Source organism: Micromys minutus (genome assembly GCF_963924665.1).
Source record: "Micromys minutus genome assembly, chromosome: 25".
NCBI classification, from domain to species: Eukaryota; Metazoa; Chordata; class Mammalia; order Rodentia; family Muridae; genus Micromys; species Micromys minutus.
Genome location: NC_137960.1, coordinates 29432513 through 29457528, shown reverse-complemented (window position 1 = coordinate 29457528; position 25016 = coordinate 29432513). Strand labels below are relative to the sequence as shown.

Sequence of the window (25016 nt, the reverse complement as noted above, 5' to 3'; positions counted from 1 at the left end):
CTTGATGTCAGTCCCCGTGCCCTCTCACTGGTTAGGAAAGGTGACCAGTAGGTCCTTAAAAAAAAAGAGGAGATAAAATCCGTGTGGCACAGACACACATTTCAGGCACATACATATACACATACACAAAATAAACTAGCCATTTGTCAAACAGGATATTTCTTCTCCCTTCGTCTTCAGAATAACTCAGCAATAGGCACTGGTGGCAAGTACTCAGATACTCAGAGTTCTGTCAAACTGCACAGTCAGGGCAGGCACGTTGGCCTGTTTCTCACAGATCAATGTCTTTCTCACCTTTTGCTCTGCACATAAATATGATCCTCCTCTGGCTGCGCATATTTGGTGAGAGGCAGTAGAGTGCTGAGGTGGGGGGCAAGGGACAGAGGGAGGGAGAGGGAGGGAGGGACATCCCATTCTATACCACTCATGAGCAGGTCTCCAGAAACAGTAGTCTTGTTATAGCCCCTATGGTACTCCTCTAATTTCTGACCACATCATGTGAATATTCAATTGAAATACATTGGTAGCATGTGTTCTATTAAATGCCCTGTGCTCAATCCGATATCGGGTGTGTTTCTTGACCAACATACTCAATAAGCTCATCTCCTGCTTGTCTAAAACAACAATAAAAACAGCAATGGCATTGCTTTGCTTTTGAGATTAGCTGATGCATATACCACCCATGACACATAGTAAAGACCCTACTGGGACTAGCAGTGTTGTTTTTTTGCCCACCTTAAATATCTTCTCTGCATGAGAGCAAGAGAAAGAAAGCAAACTCTAAACTCAGTTAGAAAACACATTTCAGAAGAGAAATTGTTATATACGCATTGTCTGTAAATGTACTTAATGTAATCATTATGTAGTTGCAAGCCAAAAATATTTCATTTGTTTGATAAATGTCCACTGATTGAAAACTCTCCATGGAAAATAAACTGGGTCTTGTGGTGAACTGCTCATGTCCATTAACGTCTATCCCAGACCAGCGGATGGGCAAGATGCAGTAGTCCATCATCCCAGCTTTGTCTCATCATGTGCTTCATTCCCAAAATAAAGTATTCATCCAAACAACTACACCACTGGCCTCATAGAAGAATCAACTATAATGGCAGTATTGCTTTTCTCTGCCACCTACCTCTAATTTCAGCAACTTTATGAAATACTCTCAGAAGGTTTCAGCTGGAACCATCCTGAGTTGGGCTGATGACCAATGGGAGGGCCTACTATATAGTTGTGTCCCGACCCTGCTTATCTCAAAGCTTTGGCGTCAATGCTGTGCCTCGTCTCTCGGCATGCTCGTGATGCACCCACAGCTCCACTGGACAGATCTACATGGTGATGAATAACTGTGTAAAACAACAGTTACATGTTTCATGTCCACTGAAAACCTGGTCCTCTCATTGCTCTCACCATCTGAGGAAATGGCACCAAAACTCACCCATTTGCTCCAGCGGAGAGCTCGTCACCTCCTCGATGCCTTCCTTTCCCTTGCTGCTCACCCACAAACAATCAATGGTCACAAACCCAGCCACTTTCCTTTCACCCCAAGTGAGCAAACATCCTTTCTTGCTGGACAGAGACACTTTTCTACTCACATCCCTCTTCCCATTCCATTCCTCCTCCAAACTGTAGTCAAAGTCATATTTTTAAAATGTAGATCAGATGATGTTAGGTCACTGGTAGAAAGTGCTCAGGATATTCCTGATACAATTACACAGTTCTTTCTAAGACATACAGGGTTTTGCATGGTCTGCCAGCCTCCCTGCTTTCTCTACCTCATCCCCGTAATTCAGCCATCCTGCCTTCTAGAAGCCCCCAGTATTTAAAAAAAAAAAAAAAAAAAAAAACTTTACCCTCCTTGAGAATCTTTTCAAGTGATGACATTTCTGACTAAAATATTCTTTCCACGCCTCCTCTAATCTCCTTCTAGCCCCTCCCATTCAAAGTAAATACCACATTGGCAAAGCAGGCTTACATGAGCATCCTTCCTAAAATGAGCTCCGGACATTCTCTGTTAAGAACCTTTTATTCTCTCACCATGAGCAGCTCTAAGCTTTTTGTCTATCTCTCATTTTGCTGATTCCTAACCCAAATCAGAGGGCCCATGGCATGCTGGATTCCCAATAAAGAATTCATTGAAAAAGAAAGTGACTAGAAAGCATTAGAATTCACCAGTCTACCCCAGTGCATGATTAACCAGATAACAAGATGGAAAGTTCAGATTCTAGAACTTGTTAGCATAGTCATTCTCTGATCTAAACAATGCCCAAGACAAAGAAGCAGGCAGGCAGACAGAGAGACAGGCAGGCAGACAGGCAAGAAAGAAAGAAGAAAGAAAGAAAGAAAGAAAGAAAGAAAGAAAGAAAGAAAGAAAGGAAGGAAGGAAGGAAGGAAGGAAGGAAGGAAGGAAGGAAGGAAGAAAAAAAGGAAAGGAAAGAAGGAAGAAAAGAAGGAAGAAAGAGGGAGGGAGGGAAAACAGAGGGAGGAGGGTGGGAAAAAGGGAGAGAGGGAGGGAAAAAGGGAGAGAGGGAGGGAATGAGGGAGGAAGGGAGGGAAGACAGAGGGAGAGAGGGTGGGAGAAAGAAAGAGAGAGAGGGAGAGAGGGAGGGAAGGAGGGAGGGAAGGAGACAAAGAAGAAAGGAAGAACAAAAAGGAAAAAAGAAAGGCTGGTAAGCTCTGGTTTATCTGGGCTGTAAGCTCTGGTTTATCTGGGCTGTATTCTAGCCAAATTTGATTATCTTCAGTGGAATAACTTAAGGGTAGGTCTTGCTCCCTGTCTTTTAATGCCAGATTGCTTAAGAAATACTGAATTGACTCTCAAATCTTTTATGTATTCGTCATAGGTTATCTAGTATTTGTTATTTTGTTTCTGTAAGTTGGTTAAAAGAAAAATCAATTTTAAGTGGCATGAAACCCAAGTGTAAGAAAATTGACTATTTTTATAAACAAAACGTGTAGTGGGAAGTTGCATGCTTCCTGCTAGTATTTTAGCCGGTATATACACGTAATGAGAAATAGGTAACTCAGGAAATAGGGGCATCATCTTGCTCAGTATAAAGGGCATGTCCACCACACTAGAGGGGGCTGTTGTACTATTTGCTTAATGTTCACCATGATTTTTGTATATCTGATGTAGCTTTTCTTAAGCTTAGGATGAGAAAACAAAATCTTTAGTACTTTTCGTGGGAGCAAAACAAATTCATTTCTGAAGGAATCGTTGGTCTTCTTAATTGGAGGGACTGGACATCCAATAATAATCAAGTTCCCATGAATTCACATGATTCATAAGAAATGAGGTGCTCACAGCCTACCCCAGATACATTTAATCCAATCCATTAGACAGGTTACTTATGATGCCCAGATAACCAATGACTTGTATCGCATCTTGTATGGAAATGAGCATACATTTGTGCATATGTACCATATCAATATCTGGGAAATGATAGAATCTATACTTATAAAACCCTGCTATATACCATTTGGAACTCTTTACTCCTAGGTGGTATTCCACAGTAGCCAGGGAAAGGTAACAGAATAACGAACAACACTCAATTCGGGTGAGGTAAACAAAATTCTCTAATTTAAAAGAAATTAACAGATTTCTTACATTCAAAACAGACACATTATCTTCCAAAAGACGTGATTACAACTTGATAGTTCAAGTCCAGGTTCTTTAATTGTAATACCTGTGTAGATAACCATTCAGAGCAGTATATGATATATTTTTATTTATATATTTTAATGTAGAAAATAATATAAAATATGTTTTTGCAAGTATAATATAAGAAGATAAAAAGGTTTGGAAATACACAGGCAGGCCATAAGAGATGCCTCACCAAGTACGGGAGTTTTGCTGTTCTTGCAGAGGGCTTGCATGTGGTTCTTCCCACCCATACTTTGAGGCTCACAATGGCTTTCACCACCAGCTCCAGGGAGGGTCTAATACTTCCTTTTAGTTCACACATACACACATACACACCACTGGGGGGGGAGAGAAGAATAAGAATAAGAAGAAGAAGAAGAAGAAGAAGAAGAAGAAGAAGAAGAAGAAGAAGAAGAAGAAGAAGAAGAAGAAGAAGAAGAAGCAGAAGAAGAAGAAGAAGAAGAGAGGTATCCTTTCTAGACGCAGTATGACGTCAGCTACATGGGAAAAAGCAGAATGTGCATTTTCCAAGCACAAGTTTTAATTTCTCATCTATGTTTTATCTACTACAAACCAATATTAAACACCACTTAAAAGGAAAAAAGTACCTTTAGTGAGCCTTGGGTGATGCACCCCTTCCCCTTATCCCCAAGTCCAGATATTCATGATGCTCTGCAAAGGCCCTGACACTGCTTTCTCCTTGCTCCCTAGGTCTCCTCTATGTTGGCTTTAGTGCCTGCATGTTTGGTCTCTACAGCTTTATGCCAGTGGTCATAAAGAAAACGAGCGCCACCTCAGTCAACCTTTCTCTGCTCACAGCAGATCTGTACAGCCTGTTCTGTGGACTGTTTCTCTTTCACTACAAGGTAAGCTGAACCGAAGCAAGGTTTCTCTGCAACAATGGCAGTCTATAGGAATATCAAGTACTGGTGGGAGTGTTGTGGGATTCAGTGTGGGGGAGGGTCTTGGCTTTATGAGGTGAATGAGAATTCAGCTCTAGGTGGAGATCCACAATTTGCATATTCACCTTTCAACTCTTGAAATAAAGGCTGCACTTTGTCCTGAGAGACTGGTGACTAAGGACCATTGCCAGCAAAAGGTAAGAGACAGCTCTGGGGAGATAAGCTCTTTAAGAGTGGAGGACAACCCCCGGAAGGGGTGCTTTCCAACCTGAGATTAGAAAGTGATATCCAGTTCCCAAACTGCAGCTACAAAGTATATGTTGCCAAAGCCTTTGGGAGATTGTGTTCTCTCTGGAGGAAATGACATAATCCCAGAAGTTCTGACTTGCAGATGTCCTATAGAAAACACTAATGGAAAAGGCTACTATGTTTCCTCAGAGAAGCTTCTTAACTGAATTACAGCCCTTTGGTAGAACAAAGAAATGACTTGGACCAAACACTTGCAGTCAATATGTCAGCCCTGAAAGAAAGAAGCAATGATCCCTCTGGAGATGGCGGTTTCTTCAAAGGCGAGATGACACTGGTTACTCTCCTGCTGTCATAAAACACACTGACAAAAAAAAAGAAACTTTGGGGGGAAAAGGTTTATTTTAGCTCACCGTTCAGAGGGAAAGCTCAGTCCATGCATGTGATGAAGGACTAGCCTGGCATTAAGGTAGTACAATGATCACATTCTGTGGCACATGGACAACATAGAATAAAACACAAAATGAAGCCATTTTAGTAAACCCTCAAAGACCCCACCCCCAGTGATATTCTTTCTTCAGTAAGGTAATTGTTTCACCCCTCAATGCTTCCAGAACCTTCCCAAACAGCACTAACTGTAGACCCAGTCCTCAAATACATATGCCTATGAGAGAATTTCTCATTCAAAATACAATAAGCACTACATGTGTCTTCACAGGGGCAGGCATGACGAATTGCATATAGCATGCTAAGGTCCAGTTATTCCTCTTAACACCGCACTTGCTGCCTTCGTTGACAATCAAAGTTGGCATATAAGAGAGCCGCTTTGAGTTTGTCAGTAATCCTAGGAGGTAAGGATCAGTGGGGAATATTACAGAGTGTAGCCATGTGCAGAGTGTTCAAGTACATATTGTTCAAAGAAGGACATCCAGAAGAAGAAAAAGCAGCAAATGAAGACCCTATGCCCTGACAGTGAAGGGCTTCAGTCAGTATCACCAGTACTGGGTGTTGGGGCATATTAGCAGATGGAACTTCTTCAACCACATTAGCTGGGCTGAGGTTCAGGGATGAGCACTTGGAGAAATGATAAGCTGAGCAGTACGGGTGCTTGACATGATGAGAGACAAAGCCAGCGTGAATGATCTGAACTCTTATGGAGAGAAGATGAAGTCCTACTCAGAAAAAAGGGAGGGGGACATGGTCCAGGCCAGTAGATAGGGGTGGGGGTGGGGAATGGGAAACAGATCTGAAAGACTATTCAAGCAATTAGGAGAGATGCAACTGACAAATTCAAATTGCCTTTATTTAAAGCATAGAACACAACTATTTGTAACACACATATTTTATGAAAGGCTTACCACACTCAAGGTTAACATACCCATGGCCTGGTCTCCCTCACCCCCTTATTAAGACTCTGCCTTCTTCAGATTTCGAGAAAGCATTACTGTTAGTGGCAGTCACCTTCCTGGGCCCTCTTGTTCAGAGCCTTCTCATGTTGTAACTAAAAGTTCACGTTCTTTGACTAACATCTCCTTAGGTCTCTGTGCATTTGTGCTTTGCATGGGGCCGTTTGCCCAGCGCAGTCAAACTGGCAGCTAAAGGAACTTTCCCAAGGCTGAGTAACGCTTATTATTATAGGTCATTTTGTCTGAGTCCTGTAATTTCTATATCCTGAGCTCACTCACGTTCTCATATGGGTAAAATCATGTTCCTTTGGGGTTGTCTCTGACCATGTTTCCTCAAATCCCCAATTATTTTGTAGAGCCTTGGAGACCAGTTGACCATGGGCCCACCACTGCAGCAGATTGACCAACTTTCTCCCCTACACTTAAGCACCCCGGTCTGGTCTACTCAGTAATATGAGCTCGGTTCTTACAGTTAACCTTGTAATTAAACCACTGATTATAAATTATATAACAGTTCCTCTGGCTTTTAAACCAGCAGAATCTCTTGATCATCTCTTTGGGAATGATGATAAAGCCACGGCTCTAAACGAGAACCAAGATCAGGTTTTAGACAGTACAAATTCATCCCAGCTACCAGGATCCCTCAACACAGTGTTCTTGAAAGTCTGTTCTCAGTCTATGAAACTGCTAGAATGCAGACCCACTGGTCAGCCCCAAAAACCTCAAAATCAGAATCTGGGGACATATTTAGGAGGATTTGCCTAGATAACTGACTGCCCGTGATTCCACTATTCTCTTAATCTGAGCAATTGAAAACAAAATTGAAGTAAAGATGTTAGTGAATTTTATGAAGTTTAAAAAACAGTCATAGTAATAAAGTATTAATATGTATGTTTTATGGAGATATTAGAAAAAGGTGGTAATATCTTATATCTCTATTTTAGAAAAATGGGTTTAAGTTCCTTGCCTATTTTTATTTCATTCATTTACTATTTATTGTTTACTTGTTTGTTTTGAAGCAAGTCATCACACAGCCGAGGCCGGCCTTCACGTTACTTTGTTGTTGAAGATAAATTTAAACTTTTTATCCTCCTGTCTCTGTCTCCCACATGCTAGGACTGCATGTGTGTGTCATCATGCCCTGTGCTGGGTGATGAATCCAGGCCTTCCCTTCTGCATGCAAGGCAAGAGAACCTTGTACCAATGAAGTCATATCCCCAGACATTCTTGTGCACCTTGTATTATTTCTGTTCTCATTAGTGAATGACAATAGCTTCTGAAACACTCTGAATACCTGAATACCAGACCTTTATCAGATATATGACTCTACAAGTCTTTCTCTATTTTGGTGGTTGTCATTTGCTTTCTTCCTAATAGCATTTGAATAACAAAGGTTTTTAAAATATACTTTTGATGACATCAAGTTTGTCTATCAGCAAAAAGGCTCATATAATTGTGGGAAAAAAATCAAGTAATCCCACTACTTTGAGCTTTGGAGTCATTGAAGACTTTCTACCTATGGGCTGCTTCCCTGAGGTTTAGTAATAGCTTTAAATTGCTTCATTCTTTCTGCTTTAAAGGAATAGTTGAGAGCCATGACTAAGAAAGAAAACATTAAATTCAGGTGAGGATTTTGTAACATTAAAAAGTGGGTGCAACAAAAAGATTTATAGAGTCAAGTACCATGAGCCTATGGGGCTCCGTTCCCTAACCTGGACAACCTGATTGGGTCTTAGTGGAGGAGGATGTGTCTACTCCTTCAGGGTGGGGTAGTACCAAAGTGGGAATCCCCCTTCTCTGAGGAGGAGGGATTCATAAGGGTGGGACTGGGAGGAGAGATATAAACTGTGGTTGGGATTTAAAGTGATTTTAAAAAATAATTATTGGAGAAAAACAGGGCTTCCTGGGAAAAGTTCTCAGAATCCTGGTGTAGTCTCCAGTCTCTCTGATCCAGGCATTCTATGCATCCAAACCTGTCAGTGCCTTCCACTGTCTACCTGTCCTTAAACCCCAGGCTCAGACTTACCACATGTGGCCACAGGAAAACAGAGGCAGGCCCAAGTGATATCAATAAAATGATTACTGCTAAATAGGAACTCTGCCAGAAAGAAATGATTGCAAATGGAAAATTGACTGTCCTAGGAATCAGTTTCCATCACTGCCAAAGTCAGGACATACATATAAAGAAGGAGTCTAGAGGGAGGTCCTCATGATTCAGTCCTGAGGATTAGACCAATGACCTCTGAGATGTCATTAGGTTTTACTACAACCTGCAGTTAAGACTTTACCCTCTCACTTCCTCATGATGTGTTTATACCACCTTCTGGTATGGTTATAAATGGTCGTGCGTTGAGAGGAAAGGCAACTTTCTCACAGATGTTGCTTACCCATGCAGAACTAAATGACTAAATGAAGCTCTCCTGCCCAACATTCATTATTTGCTTTTTCTTACTTTATATCTTTGTGGGGGGAGCCATTCTTTCTCGCTCCCATTAGCCCACAGCAGCATCTCTGTCTTGGTGCTGACTGGACAGTAAAGGTTTTTATTCTGCAAAGCAAGTGTCTTGATTTTAAATGAGACTATCTGGATGGAATGGGGCTCATGCAATCTCTCCATTTACGACTTTGGAAAGTGGCTCTGAGCTTTTCATTTTCATTTCCCCGACAGCATTATTGAATCCAGAATAGTAAATCTGTAGCAAGTCATGGAAAGGCTAGGAAAAGAGCCTTACTCAGCCTCAGAGGCCCTTAAAACTAAACCCAGGAAGAGATTGACATAGAAACTTTTCAATTTGATAGCTTTGGCTTCCCTAGGTCAGAACTTCGTATTACAGACTCTGTATGTGTTGGGTAAACAGGATACTTTACAAATTGAAAATTGCTGTTTTAATAACCTACACAAACCCAATGACTTACCAAGGATTTAACATCTTCCAGTTTGGAAAGTCATCAGGCTCAATGAAACACAATCACATTTGGATGTCCATGTAGCTTCTTTGGGGTGCCCTGGGGAAGAGCCCCATTTCCTCTTCAGCTTCTAGGGACTCCCTGTGTTCCCTTGTCTTCTTGTACTTTCCTTTACCTTCTGAGTCGGGGTATATAGTATCTTCAAATCTGACCATTAGTTGCTAAGAGATTATTGGATAGTAACTTATTTATTAACCCAAGACAATCTCCCTGCTGCAAAATTCTTAATTTAATGCCACCTGCAGAGTTCATTTTATCATGCTAAGTAGCACATTCATGGATTTCAGGAATTAGGGCACATTTGGTGGGGGAGGACACATTGATCTGGCTACCACAGGGGAATTATTAATAATCACAGGAGGCAAACAATACCCTGACCTTCAGGTCAGGTTAGCTGGGGCACGGTGATGCCTGTTCAAAAACCACGTCTGAAAAATGAAGGCACACATTCCACCTCTGACACCTTACACTCCAGTAGTAAAATTTTTCAACTTATCTTTATAAAGCTGTTTCCAGTGTCCTGATAATATGCACTTTTAAGAATGAAATCAGTAATTTATATGGAGAGAGAATAGAATGAAGTTAAAGGAGTCCTTCAGTGTCCACTGTGTAAAGTATGGATTAGAAGAGTTCAACAATAAAATGTGAAGAGAATCAGAGGAGTTTACATGAAATGTGTGGCTGGCATTTACTCTTTACATTCTTTGGAGTAGATTCGTATTCTCTCTAGATTTCAAGATGAGGTTTGCCATATGTAGTTTGTCAGAAGATTAAATTAAAAGATATTACTGTTCATCAGTAACCAGAGACCATAGGTTTCTCCCATTAAATGTATAACTCAGGTTCAGTAATCCTTGCCTTATTCTATTAACTTTTACTATTGGTTTTAAAATTGCATAACTAGATATAGCTCTAACAATATGTTATTAGTTCTTGCTAACTTAGCTTGTGTTTGAAAAGCCAAACCTGTGTTCTCGCACATAAAAATGCTACATTATTCACTTTTAACAAAATTCCTTGATTCCTTTCTTTCTTAAATATATTTTCAGGAATAAAACAGAAACACAAAGCATTCGAAGGTTATTAAAATGAAATGCTATGCTGTTGTGTGCAGAAAATTATTCAGCAGAATAGTGGCCAATTCAATTGAATGTGGGGAATACTTCTTTCTGTCTGGCATTTAAACTAGGAAACAACTTCTACAATTCCCTTTAATCAGTTCAAGGTTTATTAATTTTGCCATAGACCTGCAGTAGGTAAAGGAATTAGCATTTAGAGGTATTTCCTAAGAAGGCTCTGACTTTACAGGTTTAACAGCGTACCCTAGAAATCGATGGAGAAAAATTAGCATTATAAACTCTCCTAGGTTCCCTCAAGCTCCCCACTTAGGTCATCAGGGCATATGCTCTTCACATAGAACACCAGGAAGCTACAAATGACCCTGTTTCAAGAGCAGTACCCTAGAATTATGAAGTCTCCATAAATCTTTATTCTTATACTAAATGTGTTTACCATCCAACTATTTACTAGTAAACAGACAAAAAAAGATTTTAAAATGATTTATCCAAGATAGTGACTTCAAGTGGACTGTGTAATGTGATTAGGGTCCATGTTGTGTAATTTTTTCTGTTTTCATTAGGAAGTATTCAGAACGTTTTTGTCTAATCCTAATATGAGATACCTTATCCTATGATCTCCAAGAGTTATAAAGCAATCAGAAAATTTTCTCAATAATTGCCTATGGTAATACCCAAGGTTAGCTCTCTCAAGGTCATGGACAGGGCTCTGTGACACTTGACCTTCCATCCTGACACTAGTGTTACAAGCCCTCATGTCGGCTTACCATTCTGTTTTACTGTCATTGTAAGAGATTTGGCATGTGAAATTTAATAACTCTGAACATGATTCATTTTAATGATATCATGCTTTAAACTTGAAACAACTCCATCCCACGAATATTGATCCCGCTCTGTAGCTTGCCTTCCTATTACAAAGTAGACAGGAGCACGAAAAATAACAGGGAGGTGGATGCAAAAGATGAGATTCCAAACCCAAGAAACTTGACCAGACCAGCAATTTCAGATGTTCTTTACATCTGAGTGCCTGGGCCACATAGTTTGCAGGGATGGGACCCTTTCATTAGAGTGGAATTTTTCATTAGATATCAGTCAGAATCAAGCTGTGCAACTCTACCTGATCCTCTGTGGCAGGGAGCAAGTGCAGTCAAGTGACTCTACTTTAAAAGGCCAGGACAAGTAGCTTCTTCCCATGACATATGGTAAGCATGAGAACAGCTCCTCATCATATTTATAAAAATACCCTTATAAGCATTTCCTTTCTATTTGTTTCTGTACAAAACAAGTGAAGATAAAGAAAACCTAGAAAGTAAAATGATTTTAAGCTCATCCTGATCAAATGTAAACGAAGAATGTGAGATTTAAAGGTAACTAATTAGCTTTTAATGACTGTCTTGAGTGCTTTAAGACCATGTCAGGTGAGTACAAAATTGAAGAAATTTATATTTCAGGCTGAAGTAGGTGTACGTGGATCATCAAGGTGATAGATTGGACATTGGGACTTGCTTTTCCACGCCCAGCAGTCGCTCAGCCTAGCCTCTTCTGAGATTTGGTTCTTGTAGGATGAGTTGGGTGAGTGTCGTTGGCTCTAAGCATTGGGTTTCACATACAGCTGCTCAGGTGCCCAGGCTTCATTTATCACAACTCATACTTTAGTGCAAGGATCAAAACTTATGACTTATGAGCCACTCACCTGTTCTCATAAAGTTCTACAGAGGCACAGGTCTAGCCTCTTCATATGCCATCCATATTGCTTTGAATGAAATATCCGTGTTGATTTTATTTGACAACTGGAGCTGGAAAATGGCTCAGTGGTTAAGAACACTGACTAATCTTCCAGAGGATCCAGATTTAATAATCCACAATATCCACATGGCATCTCTTTTTTAAAATTATTTTTATTAGATATTCTCTGTATTTACATTTCAAATGTTATCCCCTATCCCCATTTCTCCTCCCCCTCCCCTTGCTTCCATGAAGATGCTCCCAGTCCCAACCATCCACTCCCACCTCAGTACCTTGGCATTCACCTACACTGGCAAAATGAGCTTTTACTGGACCAAAGGCCTCTCCTCCCACTGATACCAGACAATGCTATCTTCAGCTACATATGCAACTGGAGCCAAGGGCCTCTCCATATGCATTCAGTGGTTGGTGTTCTAGTCCATGGGAGCTCTGGAAGGGGGTGGGGGTTGGTTGGTTGATATTGCTGTTCTTCCCAGGGGGTTGTAGAACTTTTCAGCTCCCTTGGTCATTTCTCTAGCTTCTCCATTGTGGTCCTTGTGCTCAGTCCAATGGTTTGCTGCAAACATCCTCATCTGTATCATTATAACTCTGGCAGAGCCTCTGAGGAGGCATCCATATTAGGCTCCTGCCAGTAAGCACTTCTTATCATCAGTAATAGTGATTGGGTTTGGTGGCTGCATATGGATTGGACCCCCAGGTGAGGCAGTCTCTGGATGATCTTTTCTTCAGTGACTGCTCCTCTATTTGTCCCCATATTTCCTTCTGTGAATATTTTGTTCTCCCTTCTAAGAAGAACTGGAGCATCCACATTCTGGTCTGCCTTCTTTGTGAGCTTCAAAGATCTGTGAATTGTTTCTTGGGTATTTCAGGCTTTTGGGCTAGAATCTGCTTATCAGTGAGTGCGTAAACATGACATCTCTTAACTGTGTGTAACCCCAGTTTTAGGGGGTTTAATGCTGTCTTCTTCCTTCCAGAGACATTGTATCCATGTGGTGCATCCATATACTCAAAATAATAAAATAAAAAACATTTTGTAGGTATAAAAAGTTTAGTGACATTTGAGCTAGGTCTTCAGTACGTTCTCTTGTAAGATAGACTGGTGGTATACATAGATGTGCAATCCATACTGTCTAAAACCTCCTACCCAGCCTTTTGGTCAGAACTCATCCTCATAGCTACATGGAAGTCAAGCCATTTGAAGAAAATAGGTTTAGTGAACAAACATCCATTATTCTACCATATTAAAATTTTCTATTTGCCAAATACTGTGGAAGAAGTAGAAAAGTTGGGGACAAATTGTAAAGCATTCCCACTGTGACAGAGAAGTCCAAGTTCCGTCTATGTGAGTCTATTAAAATTCCATACTACAAGATATTTCAAACTCATCACACCAGAACAAACTATGAGGGAGCCAGGTCAGCGGTATTGTAGATGGAATCAAAGCAGAGCTTGCGTTTAGATTTCATATAGCAGACAATAAACAGCTAGTTATTCCCTGAGAGGATACAGGAGATGTGCTTATCACAAAAGTGCATGGTCTGGCTCTAACCCACATACTGAGATGCCTAAGTTTCACACTGAACCTGTAAATGTATCTGCATAAGTAGGTTCCCAGATGCTGGGGTTAAGGGTGTGTACTGCTACATTTGCCAAAATATTTTCAAATGTGGTAATATATCAATATATGAACCATGACATCAAGATCTAATAAAGGTTACCATTTCAAAACAGTAATGAGAAGAAACAATAATTGAGGAGATCTGTGATGTGAACATATCACCTTTATACTGGTAAAAATCTTAAGTACTGCTAAGAATGCTATAACTAACATGTGGCTTACATTGATGTTTAAGTTAATGCTAAATGTTAGTTTGATGGCAGTGACAATTAGGGTCAAGTTACCATCCAGGTCTCTGACCTTTCTGCATTAGAGCAAAGATCTCTGGTTAATAGCCTCTGGTGTCGTGATTTGTTGCTGTTATAACAGCCTTGAGCAGAAGTTATTCTCTTAGTGTTAGTTTCTGCATTAGAAAAATGAGCTCTTTAATTTCATAAGAATAATTGAGAGGAGTTAATGAAATGGTATGATCCTTCAGGATCAGGACCCTGCAAAATTTGTTATTAATAAGGACTCTAAAAAGTAAAAAGCATGCAGAAGGTGTTACAGAGTTTCTGGTATTCTCACCACACAGGCTTTTTTCAGAGCTACTTGACATTATTTTTATCCCATTTTTATCCCATTTGCTTTCTTGGTGCCATCTAAGGCATGCTGTTTTGTAAAAAGGATGGAAAGGGATGTCTAGAACTTAATCATTTATGGGTTTCCTTTTATGTAGAGAATGAAGGAGCACCAGTGTGAACCAGCCACCCTGAACTAAGATGGGAGGGAGGAAACATTGAAGTTGCATCTTACACCAAATAATAAACTGTTGAGGAAGCCAGGGCATGCAGAGACAGGGAGAGCATTCTAAACTGATTTCATATTCGAAGTGCAGCCCAGGAGCTATTATACCAAGCAGTAATCACATGCACATATTAAAAAAAAAGAGAGACCATTATTCACATATGCTAATTCTGCAGTAAAGGTTCTTTTTTACATACATTGTCATTCTCATATCTATCAGAGAGAGAGAGAGACAGAGAGAGACAAACAAAAAAAAAAAGCAAAGAAATAGATAAATGGTTATGTGTATATTACTCATAGATGTCAAATTTAGAAGATACCATAGATTCTAGGAGAAAAAAGTCTGATACTACTAGTAGTAGAACAGATAATTTCATTTGAATTTTAGTCCTAAGAAATTAAGTAATTCTGTTTTTATAATAGTTCCGAAGCTTCATTTAAAATGCAACAAGTCTGTCAGCGATTTTCAACATCTCCATTACTACAGTACTCCAGAGATTTCAAAGATTTTCCAGTGCTATGCAACTCAATAATTATGGCCCATAAGATTTTATTGACATGATCTAGGCTTCTGCACCTAGAGCTGACACCCAGAGTCTATACATGACGATATTTGTTTCTTGACAGCTTCCTGCCATTTTTTTCTTTTCTCATAAATTACTCATTCATTTATTTCATTCTCCTGTCCTTTCTGCTACTATCAGACATAGGAAAGCAAAGGAAGACAGAATCCCAGTGCAGCTGAAGGAAGAAAGCTATGTGTCAGTTTGTCAAGAGCTCTGCATCCAGCCATCATCATGATATTCCATAGTCCTAGCTCATTTCTATGAGCTGAAGAAGAATGGGTCCCATATTCATCAATAATTCATACAGATGTTAAATGAAAGCTGAGTCCTCTCATTGTTCCGTAGCAGTGTGTTTTGTGTCTACAAGAATGAAGAAAGATGACTGTAATGCAGTCCACGAGGCAGTTGGATGCCAAGTAGACGAGGGAGAACAGACTTTAGCCATGGGTCAGTGTCTGCAGGCACTATGTTATCTGTCACCACTAAACCTTCCAGTATTTGGCATTTCCACGGGATCAGGGTACTTATGGTTATCTGTTCTCCTCTGGTGGACTTGAGGTAGTATACAAGAAATATTTTAGAAGCAGTTGACTGCAGCTTTGTTTATTAAGAACTGCATGCCTAATTTAGCAACCTTTGTTGTTCTCTTTGGCTGCCATTTTCCTAGAACATTTTCAGACTGTAAGAAGGCTATAAATTAAATAATGCAAAAACCTTTATGGAATGAATATAGGTAGGAATTATACCCTGAAGAACATGTAGCTTGTACTAGCAATATGAAAGATAAATGTAAATCTGGGATGATTAAAAAATGACATCTTATATAGGAGAATAAAAGCACCATGAAAAAGGCACCAGAGAATCATACTTGGCCTCAAAAGGTTTAATCAGTAAAGTTATTTCCATGCATGCATGCATGAAGTCCTGAGTTCAATCCAAAGAAGCTCTCATAGATGCCAAACATGCTGGTGTACATTTGTAATCTCAGCACTAACAAGGAGAGATAGGCAGAGATACCTGGGGCTCACTGCTAACCAGCCTAGCCTACTTGGTGAGTTCTAGACCAGTAAGAGACCCTGTATTTAAAAATAAACAGAGATAGATCCTGAATAATGATGCCTAAAGTTTTCCTCTCTAGTTCTCATGTACACACACTTGTGCACAAATGCTCTCTCACACACAGATACACACAAACATAGAGAGGGGAAGGGGGAGCGAGGAGAAGGGGAGGTGAGGGAGAGGGAGAGGGAGAGGGAAGAGAGAGAGAGAGAGAGAGAGAGAGAGAGAGAGAGAGAGAGAGAGAGAGAATTGTATTTTCTAGAAACAGTCACTTTTGATAACTGAGATTCAATATTAACTCTTCTCTGTTTTTTATCTCCCACATTTTATTCGCTTTCCTTTAATATGGATTCTCTTCTCCTTTTGCCACCAGGAGTCCCAATCACACAACTCATCTACACTACATACTCACGTCTTGATCTTCCTCCTCTTTTACCTCCTTCCTTTCTACATCTTCCACCAGCTACCAGAGTGATCCCTTTCAGTTACAAAATAGAATATGTTCACCTGACAAACACCTGGTGATACTTCTTTCTCATTGCATTTTGAGAAAAGCATAAATCTTGGCTGACTTCCTAACAGTGTCCCTGCCTATGGCTCTAATGTATAGCTCAAATTATCCCTTGCATAAAGGTTTTTCTCTTAGAAAAGAGGACTTAATCATTTCTTTATGGGTCATTAAAGATGAGCATGGAGATAGTGTAAACACTTGTCTAAGAGTCACCGTCAAGTATTAGACATGACCAACATTGGATGTCCTTAGGCTCTTCACCTATGTAAGCCCTGTGTTCCTTGGGAATTCTGTTGTCAATGTCCCTTTTTCTGGGTCTTCTTTCTCTAGATTCTATCAGGGATATGTTTCTGGTCCTTTGTAACATTTACAGTATTACAAATCTATCACTAGAACTTACTTGCAGTCTTTGGAAACTTGAGTTACACTCATTCTGCTTATGTCCCAGCATAGGACACAGTAGGAACTCAAGTATGTTTATTGAACAGATGAGTTGGACAAGAATATCCAGGATATTAGCTCACAGGTAATGCTTAATAGTGGAGTGAATGATTAATTACCAACCTTCTTCATTTCGTACAGCCACTGAAATAGAATAGCACAAGTGTGGTGGCTTAAAACAACAGAAACTTAATTCTCTCACAGTTTGGATGCCAGGAGTCTAAACAGAATATTACTGACCATAGTTTAGGTTCAAGGGGGCTTCATAGTCCCCTAGGGCTCTGGGTGATAATCTATTCCCATCTACCTTCTGTAGCTGTATTGGTCATCAGTTGGTCATCATCATTAACCTTTAAATGACCCAAACTATCATTCCAGAATGGTTTGAGTCACTGGAGTCCTGCATAGATATGATTGCTGTAATCTTTCACTGACTTTAATCACAGGATTAAAGTGCTACCCGTGATGACGGGTATCTCAGGAAAAAAAAAAATTCACCTTGTGTTTAGGTCTCACAGCAGTCGGGATTACTCTCTGAGGCAGTCAACACCCTTCCTTTCCTGTTGACTCAAAAGCAGGAGTACAAAGTGGTCCTGTGACAATCTCAATTTCCAGTTCAGTGTGATCATTGTTCTATTTCCTGAGGAGAGCTTGCTTCTCCTGAAACTAGAATTCCTGCCACTGGATCAGCAGGTCAAGTAATGAGTATCAATATTTCTGTGTCTACTCCTTGATTCTACTGAAATGGGACAGGTGATTTTTGGATGGGTGACCTGCCACACACATCCACAAACCTATTTGGTCTATTTGACTTTAATGGTTTTTGCAGATAGTCTCCTTCTAAAGTACTCCAACCCTTGGTGAATCTATTGTTCTGGGGGAAAGAGATGGGTTGTGCTGCAAGAACTCCAGTGAAGTAAGGGCAATGGCTCAGTGCATCTCCCACACAAAAGTAATCCCACTTTGACTGTGGGATGTGATAGTAACAAGAGTTCATGGGAAAGTTACATAAGTGAGCCATTAAGCCGTCTTGGTTTAAACTGAGACTGTAATTAAATACTCCCTTGGAGTAAGCCACTTAACTATTACAGACTTTTTTACTAGACTCTAGGAAATGGAAATCTACATGTACGAGGCTTTCTATCAATTTGTCAAACCAAGTGGAAATGTCTGTTTGTCATATAAAAGATAATGGCAGAAACCCACTTTTAGTTCTCAGTTGATGCACTCACGTGTGAAATTACCCACAGGGGAGGACATTTGCCTGTAAAGGAACTCTATTGGGATGGGCTGCACAAATATATCAAATGAATTGGTCTTGCAAACCAAACTGAAGGCCTCATAAACCAAACAGGAACTATGGTGAAGATAAAGGCTTGCCAGGGATGATAATGTTAGGCATCCAGAGAGGTTACTTCCAGAGAACTTCAAAGCTACTTTACTGCTTTCAAATGGCCTTGATCCCTAAAAAATAAGTCATTTTCTGAATGGCGAATCATAGTAACGTCTTGGTTTTCCAATTTAGATAGACAACCCATTTGGCATTCTAACTAAGACCCTTTCCTTCCTGCCCTGATTAGATTAGCATGGGCTTCAGGTTTGAATTGCCCAGTGAAAGAAGAGTTGGAGGGCATTAGGAGGAAGCACTTGTACTGTCTAGAAACATCTGATTCTGGTGACCATCGGTAAACAGTGAGCAGTGTCAACATTTGGGGTCTTTCGAAGTATTTATAGAAGAAAGGAGTATTGCAATATCTAACTAGCAAGAGTTAGAACTCTTGCTTTCCTAACATAAAGTAAGATAAAGGAAAGAAGGAAGATGAGGTGAGACACAACAGGACACGACTTGGGGGATGGGAAAGTGTTTGGACAAAGCTTGACTATCACCACATCACCTACTTCCATTTGGTAAATCCTGGAATCAAACTTTCATCTTTTAACAGGCCTAATAATAACATTTTCAGTTCATTGAAGTAGCACAATTAAGCATCCCCACACCAATATGTTTGTGTTTGTATTTCGCTGGAGTCAGGTCTGTCTGGTTTCCTTGGCTCAAATAGCAATTGGCACAGAACAGTGAGTGCTATCAGACCAGGTCCAGGCAGAGCCTCTAATCAGAGGACTCTAATCAGGACACAGTGTCCAGTATGCCCAGGCCACTAGACTCTCCCTGCTCTGTACCCAACAACTGCTCTTTGAGGGTAAACGTGTGGTTCCCCAGACCACTGAAAAACACATTGCAACAGCATGAACTCCCACTGCCAACCCATCTTCTCCTCCAATCCCAGACTGCACAGTAAGTTAGCTATTTTCCTTTAAAGTGGACACTTTTCACAAAGTGTCCACCTTCAATAGCTGTGTAAAGTAGGGGTTCAATAGACTAAGGATTCCCATTTCACTGATCTCCACAGGAACAGCATCATACTCAACTAGCACATCATATTAGCATTTTGTCTTATTTAGTCACTGAAATGTGTTATAGAAATTTTAATGTTAATTCAGGGGTTCTATCCCATTTTTGACCATTTAGTTTCTGGATAAAAGACACACACAACCTTTATATTTATAATGGGTCTTAATCAGCACAAGAGCTAAGCATAGGTCTATCCTTTATGCTATTATGTCTATTTCCCAGCCAATAATCCCCTATATAATTTTCCATGTTTCATTTGGGCTGCTCTTAAATTAGCCAACCCACATGGCCATATTTAAAGATTCTTACCCCATGGCAGCTTCTTCCTCCATTCACCTTCTTCTCCCTCTCGTGGTTCTCTCCCAACCTGGGAACCCTAAACCCTTCCTATCCTTACCCAGCTATTGGTTCTCGGCATCTTTATTCACCAATAAAAACTAACTTAGAGGTCACATAGTGTCACGTGGGTCTACTTGTGGACTCTCTAGTCTCTGAGGCAACTAGGTCTAGGGGGCCACATTGAGCATTACGGTGCATAGCCAAAGACCAAACCTCATCAGAAATGTCTTTATTTCTCTAGTTAGGAACCCTGAAATATTTATAAACATTCTCTGGAATTTTGTTATCTTTCTATTTGTGTGGTTTAATATCTAATGAAATTGTGCATTTGTCAAAATTCAACTTACATGTCTAATGTCAAAGTAAAGTGAAAATTTGGTCTGCTATTAATGGTGTGCTGAATGCCGCATTACATAAGGAACAATCATATATCAGCACTCTAAAATCTGGATTTAATGCCTTGCTAAAGAGGCTTATGATCAGCCTTTCTGGCTACTCCTTCACAAGGACTTACACTGAGAATACTCAAGTATTCCCAGCACACAATGTTTTCCAGACCTTTTCCCAAAGACCCATCATGACAGGAACAGCATCAAAGGATCAAGGGCACTAATGCTGATGCAGGGCACATCCTTCCTCTGCTTCTTAAAGCTACATGGCAGATAAAAAGCTGGCTTTCTGTGCTACCACAGAATACTCAAGCTGCTAGAGGCTTCCATCAGCTAAGGAGATGACCACCAGGTACACTTGGGCAGCCCTGTTTCTTGGTTGGATACAGGCTTCTCCCTGAGATCCACCTTGTCTGAAGTGCACAAAGTTCTCACCTCACTCAGTTCCAGGGACAGCCCTGCTCTGTTTAGCTGTGGAACATAAATTAAGTACAACTCAGCAATTAGTAAGTTAGACACACTAGACCACATGGAAGTTTTGTTTGCCTGATTGGCCTTTCAAACAAATGTTCTGTAAATGTGACATCTAGAACTATGAATTATCCCAGTAAGTGCTTCATCAATAAAGAGTTCTCATTATTATTTTTAAATGAGGCTAAAAAGACAGGAGAGAATGAAACATCTCACCTTTTGAAAAATAAGTCAAATGTTTCTGTCACCATTTGTGATATCCAGTATTTAGTCTGATTAATACCAATGCTTGCCAGACTGTCTCTTTTGGGGGAGAATGAAAAACTCTACCATACATTAATAAAACCTCTTGGGTAACTTTCAAGATGATCCTGTTGATATGAAGTTACATCCTATCCATCTTTTTGAGAAAGAATTAGAGTGAATTCTATATGAACTAAGTAGAAATGGATTGTAAATACACTATATGCTGTCATCCTGAAGCTATGCCCAAGAAAGCACCCAGTTGTAGATTTATGGCACAGTCTTATAGTTTTGTGTCCTTATGAATGGTACAGCTACCACAGTGGCAATGAAAGTAATATAAATTGCATGACTATGGCAAGGTGGCTATTCCAAGTCTTTCCATGTTTTATGTAAACTGACCTTTAGAATGATCATGCACAGTACAGGCACTGATTGATGTGGAAACTTGGACCTGAAAGGTACAAGAAATTTGCCAAGAATCGCAACTAGGAAGGGTTAGAGCTAAGACTTGTCTCTAGTTTGAGGCAGCAGTAACTACAAAGCACTGTCGTTGGCCTCCTTGTTTTCAGGTCCAGCAAGAGCAGTAAGAACCTAAGGCCACAGAATGGCCTTTGCTTGAGACAAAAACATATGAGCAGAGTCGCAAGAGTCATTCATAAAATATTCACAATGATGGTGATGATGTTAGGAGCGAAGCCATGCAGTGTGCTCAGGGCCAACTAAAGGATGCTGATTTCAGGATGTGAGTCTGGAGATGAACCGACTCCCTGGGATCATGATAAACAGCACTGGAAGGCTCGTCTTCTCTCCCCGATATTTTAAAATTGTGACTCAGAGAAGAAGGCACATTTATTTTCATTAAGGAACACCTAATTAATCATTCCAAGTTAATTAAGTGAATCTGCTCCAAGTTGAATTTAGTATATAAACCCACATTCAGAAGTGTTGCCATCTGGCCAGAATGTAAAAAAGAAAGATATTGGGGAACAGAGAGAAGAGCGCTGCAGGAAGAAAATCAGAAAATGGCCTTTAGTCTTAACTACTTTGGTCTCGCAGACAGAAAAACATGGAGAGAAAGTACAGTGTAGCAAGACTTTTAGCCACAAGGGCATTTTTTTCCTGTGTCATTTCCAAAATTGCTTTTCCATGGTTGAACCAACTCATTTAAATTACCATGTAATTTACCTTCAGGCTCTTTGGATTGCTTTCCTGTCTTCTGCTCTTCCAACTTCAACGCAGCTTTGTCTGTTTACCGCCTGCTACTTCTGGAAGAGTGGTTCTCAACCTTCCTAATGCTGCAACTCTTTAATTCAGTTCCAAAAAGAGCTTTAAAAAAAAGACAATGAAAGTAAAATATATCTTTTCTATCAGAGATGGAGGATGTGGTTTAGTTACTGTTCTATTACTGTGACATGATATCATGGCCAATGCAACATATAGAAGGAAACATGTGTTTGGGACTTACAGTTTTAGAGAATGAGCCCATGACCATCATAGTAGAAAGAAAGGTAGCAGGCAAGCAGACGTGGCACTGGAGCAGTAGCTGAGAAGTCGTACGTCTTGAGACAACTCTAAAGCAGACAGAGCTAACTGAGTTTGTTGTGAGCTTTTGAATCCTCAAAGCCTGGACCCAGCAACATACTTCCACCAAGAAGGCTACATCTCCTACTCCTCCTCAAATTGGGGACCAGGTATTCAAATATATGAGCCTATTGGGGCATTCTCACTCAAACCACCACAGTGGCCAAGACGAGGTTTAGTTGGAGCAATCTGTAACTGTGTTTTTCCACTTGTCCTCTTTGTTCCCAAACTAATGACTCTGAGACATGTTATACATGAATAAATACCAAGGCTAATCCCTTGACTTGTTCCCCAACTACCTCATAACTTCAGTTACCCATTTATCCTATTCTAATTCATGACATGTAGCTGGTTACCTGGTCCTTAGTTTCATGTGAGCATCTCCATCATCATTGGGGTCCAATCTCCTTTTCTACATCCACCTCTATTCCAGAATCCTCTCTTTTTGCTGGAACTCCCACCACCTCCTACTTCCTCATTGGCTATAGGCATTTTCATTGACAAGTGAAGCTTCCACAGTGAACAGAAGATTCCCTCTATGACTGGGCTGATAGCAATTAAATGAAGTTTGGTGTGCCCTAATTTTATTGTATTGTTTGGATCTATGTGTTCTTGTGTTTCTTTATGACCTATTACGTTCTTGATGGTAAGGCTAGGTTTATTTTTACAGTTCTAATTTTTTGATATGCACTTGCATGTTTTAGGCACAGAAGGCATTGTAAGAAACCAGGAAGGCGGAAGTGAGTAGATGAGTCAAAATTAAGAGAGTGAGAAATGGGAAAAAAAACAAGGAAATTGGCAATACGTATTGTCTTTTAACCTTATTCTTTCCTGATAAACTACCTAACATATCTCCCGAAGAAGGGCCAAGGTCATAACTCTTCAAAAGTATTCTCGACATTATAAACCTATACAAACCAATCTTCCAACACACACAACAAAGCAACAAAGCAAACAACAAAAGGAAAACCCCTCTGAACTGTCAATCAAATGGCTTTGGAAGAACAATAACACAGTATGTATTAATCCTGAGTGGTTTGCTTTTTTATGATGAATGGAGGAATTCAGTGTTTTACTGATTCTCCCTGTTCAAGGATAAGCTTATCTTGCAGTGACAGTTACTGAGGTCAGTAATAGTTCTTACTGGGGAGACAAATCATGTCTGCATTGGATTAATGTGAAGCAGGGCACCCCGCCGCCGCTGTTAGTGAGGCTTCTTTGCTGGTAGCTTCATTATACCCTTCAATGAAATATCTATATTTCTTCTAGGTTTAATGAGGCCTCAGGCAACCAACTCTTTACCGAGTGATGTTTGAGATTTTTTTTTTCTTTTTGCTTTGAATTTGACATATTCTAATTTGTGCTTAACTAGCCTTCCCAAGCAATTCAGGTACTCAGATGGGCATTTTAGGGACAATTAGCTAAATGTTCCTCTCATTAGCCACAAGGCCTAGAAAAAAAAAAAAAAGACAAAGAAAATCAATAAGACAAAGCCAGTTTAGGAGAACATTCACTTTCCATCAGGAATATCAGCTACCACATCGAGTTGCGTGCTTCTCTGCTAGGCAGCTTCTCCAACCCTGGTCATCGTTAATCTGTCAGTGGCCACGCTTTGTCGCTAAATCACCTTGTGTTGTGTTTCAGTTTTCAGGTCTTTACCTCCTGTCTTTCTTCACCATCCTCATCGGGCTGGTGCTGTATTCCTCCACCTCCACGTACATAGCCCAGGATCCCCGAGTGTACAAGCAGTTCCGGAATCCTTCAGGACCTGTCGTGGACTTACCCAGCACGGCTCAGGTAGAGCCTTCAGTCACCTACACCAGCCTGGGCCAGGACACAGAAGAAGAGCCCCATGTACGTGTTGCCTAGGAAGAGGCCTGCCCTGCCCGCTGAGGACAACTCAGAGGCTGTGTGTTTGCCTGTTTTCTCTGTATTGTACATAGAGAAAGGTATTTAGTAGGTGCAGGTTCACAGGTGGACTGCAAGGTAGCTAATCCTTCTTTCATCAAAGGAAGAAGCTGGAGACCACTGGAGACACAGGCTTCAATCCACCTGACTCAGAGAGAGGCTTTGATAGTGTGTATTCTGATGCAGCCCCCACCCCTCCATTGATTACTGTGAAAAATTTTTGAATCAAAAACAAGTATCATTGTTACTATGATCTTTATTATTAATTGGTATTGTTATTACACCAACTTTCAGAAGGTTTTTTTTTACTCTTAAGGGGAAGTATTGCCAGACCCTCACCTACTCAACATAAACCCCACTTTTCTATGGCAAGTCAGTTTTTAAGAATCACACTTTGTTTGTTTGTTTGTTTGTTTTGCACACATATGTAAGTGATGCATGCCACAGAAGCTTGCCCATCCTGGTAACCTTGTGACTAACGGTTTCCTTTGTCACCTGTTAGATTTACTGTTCAATGAGGATTTTGTGCTGTGACCTTTGTGGGGAGGGGAAACTTACCATCTAATTCTCTATTCTAGGAATAGATATAAAACAAACATTTTAGCCATTTTCTATTTCACCTTCTGCTTATTCCAGGCCACTGGCTTTCTGTTGGCCCAGGAGATTCATAAAACCAAGCCCTGTGACTACTTGATAGGGACT

General features: G+C 40.3%; 1 protein-coding gene across 1 annotated transcript in view; it reads left to right on the top strand.

Annotated features, from left to right (window-relative positions):
* SLC35F1 (solute carrier family 35 member F1) overlaps positions 1 to 24275 on the top strand; it is a gene marked incomplete at both ends in the record, with an annotated part of 400113 nt that extends 375838 nt beyond the window's left edge. Inside the window, 2 exons of the mRNA XM_080938335.1 lie at positions 4355 to 4509; positions 24051 to 24275. Coding sequence (XP_080794461.1) covers positions 4355 to 4509; positions 24051 to 24275 — 380 coding nt within the window. The remainder of the gene's footprint in view (positions 1 to 4354; positions 4510 to 24050) is intronic.
* Positions 24276 to 25016: the final 741 nt, after the last annotated feature.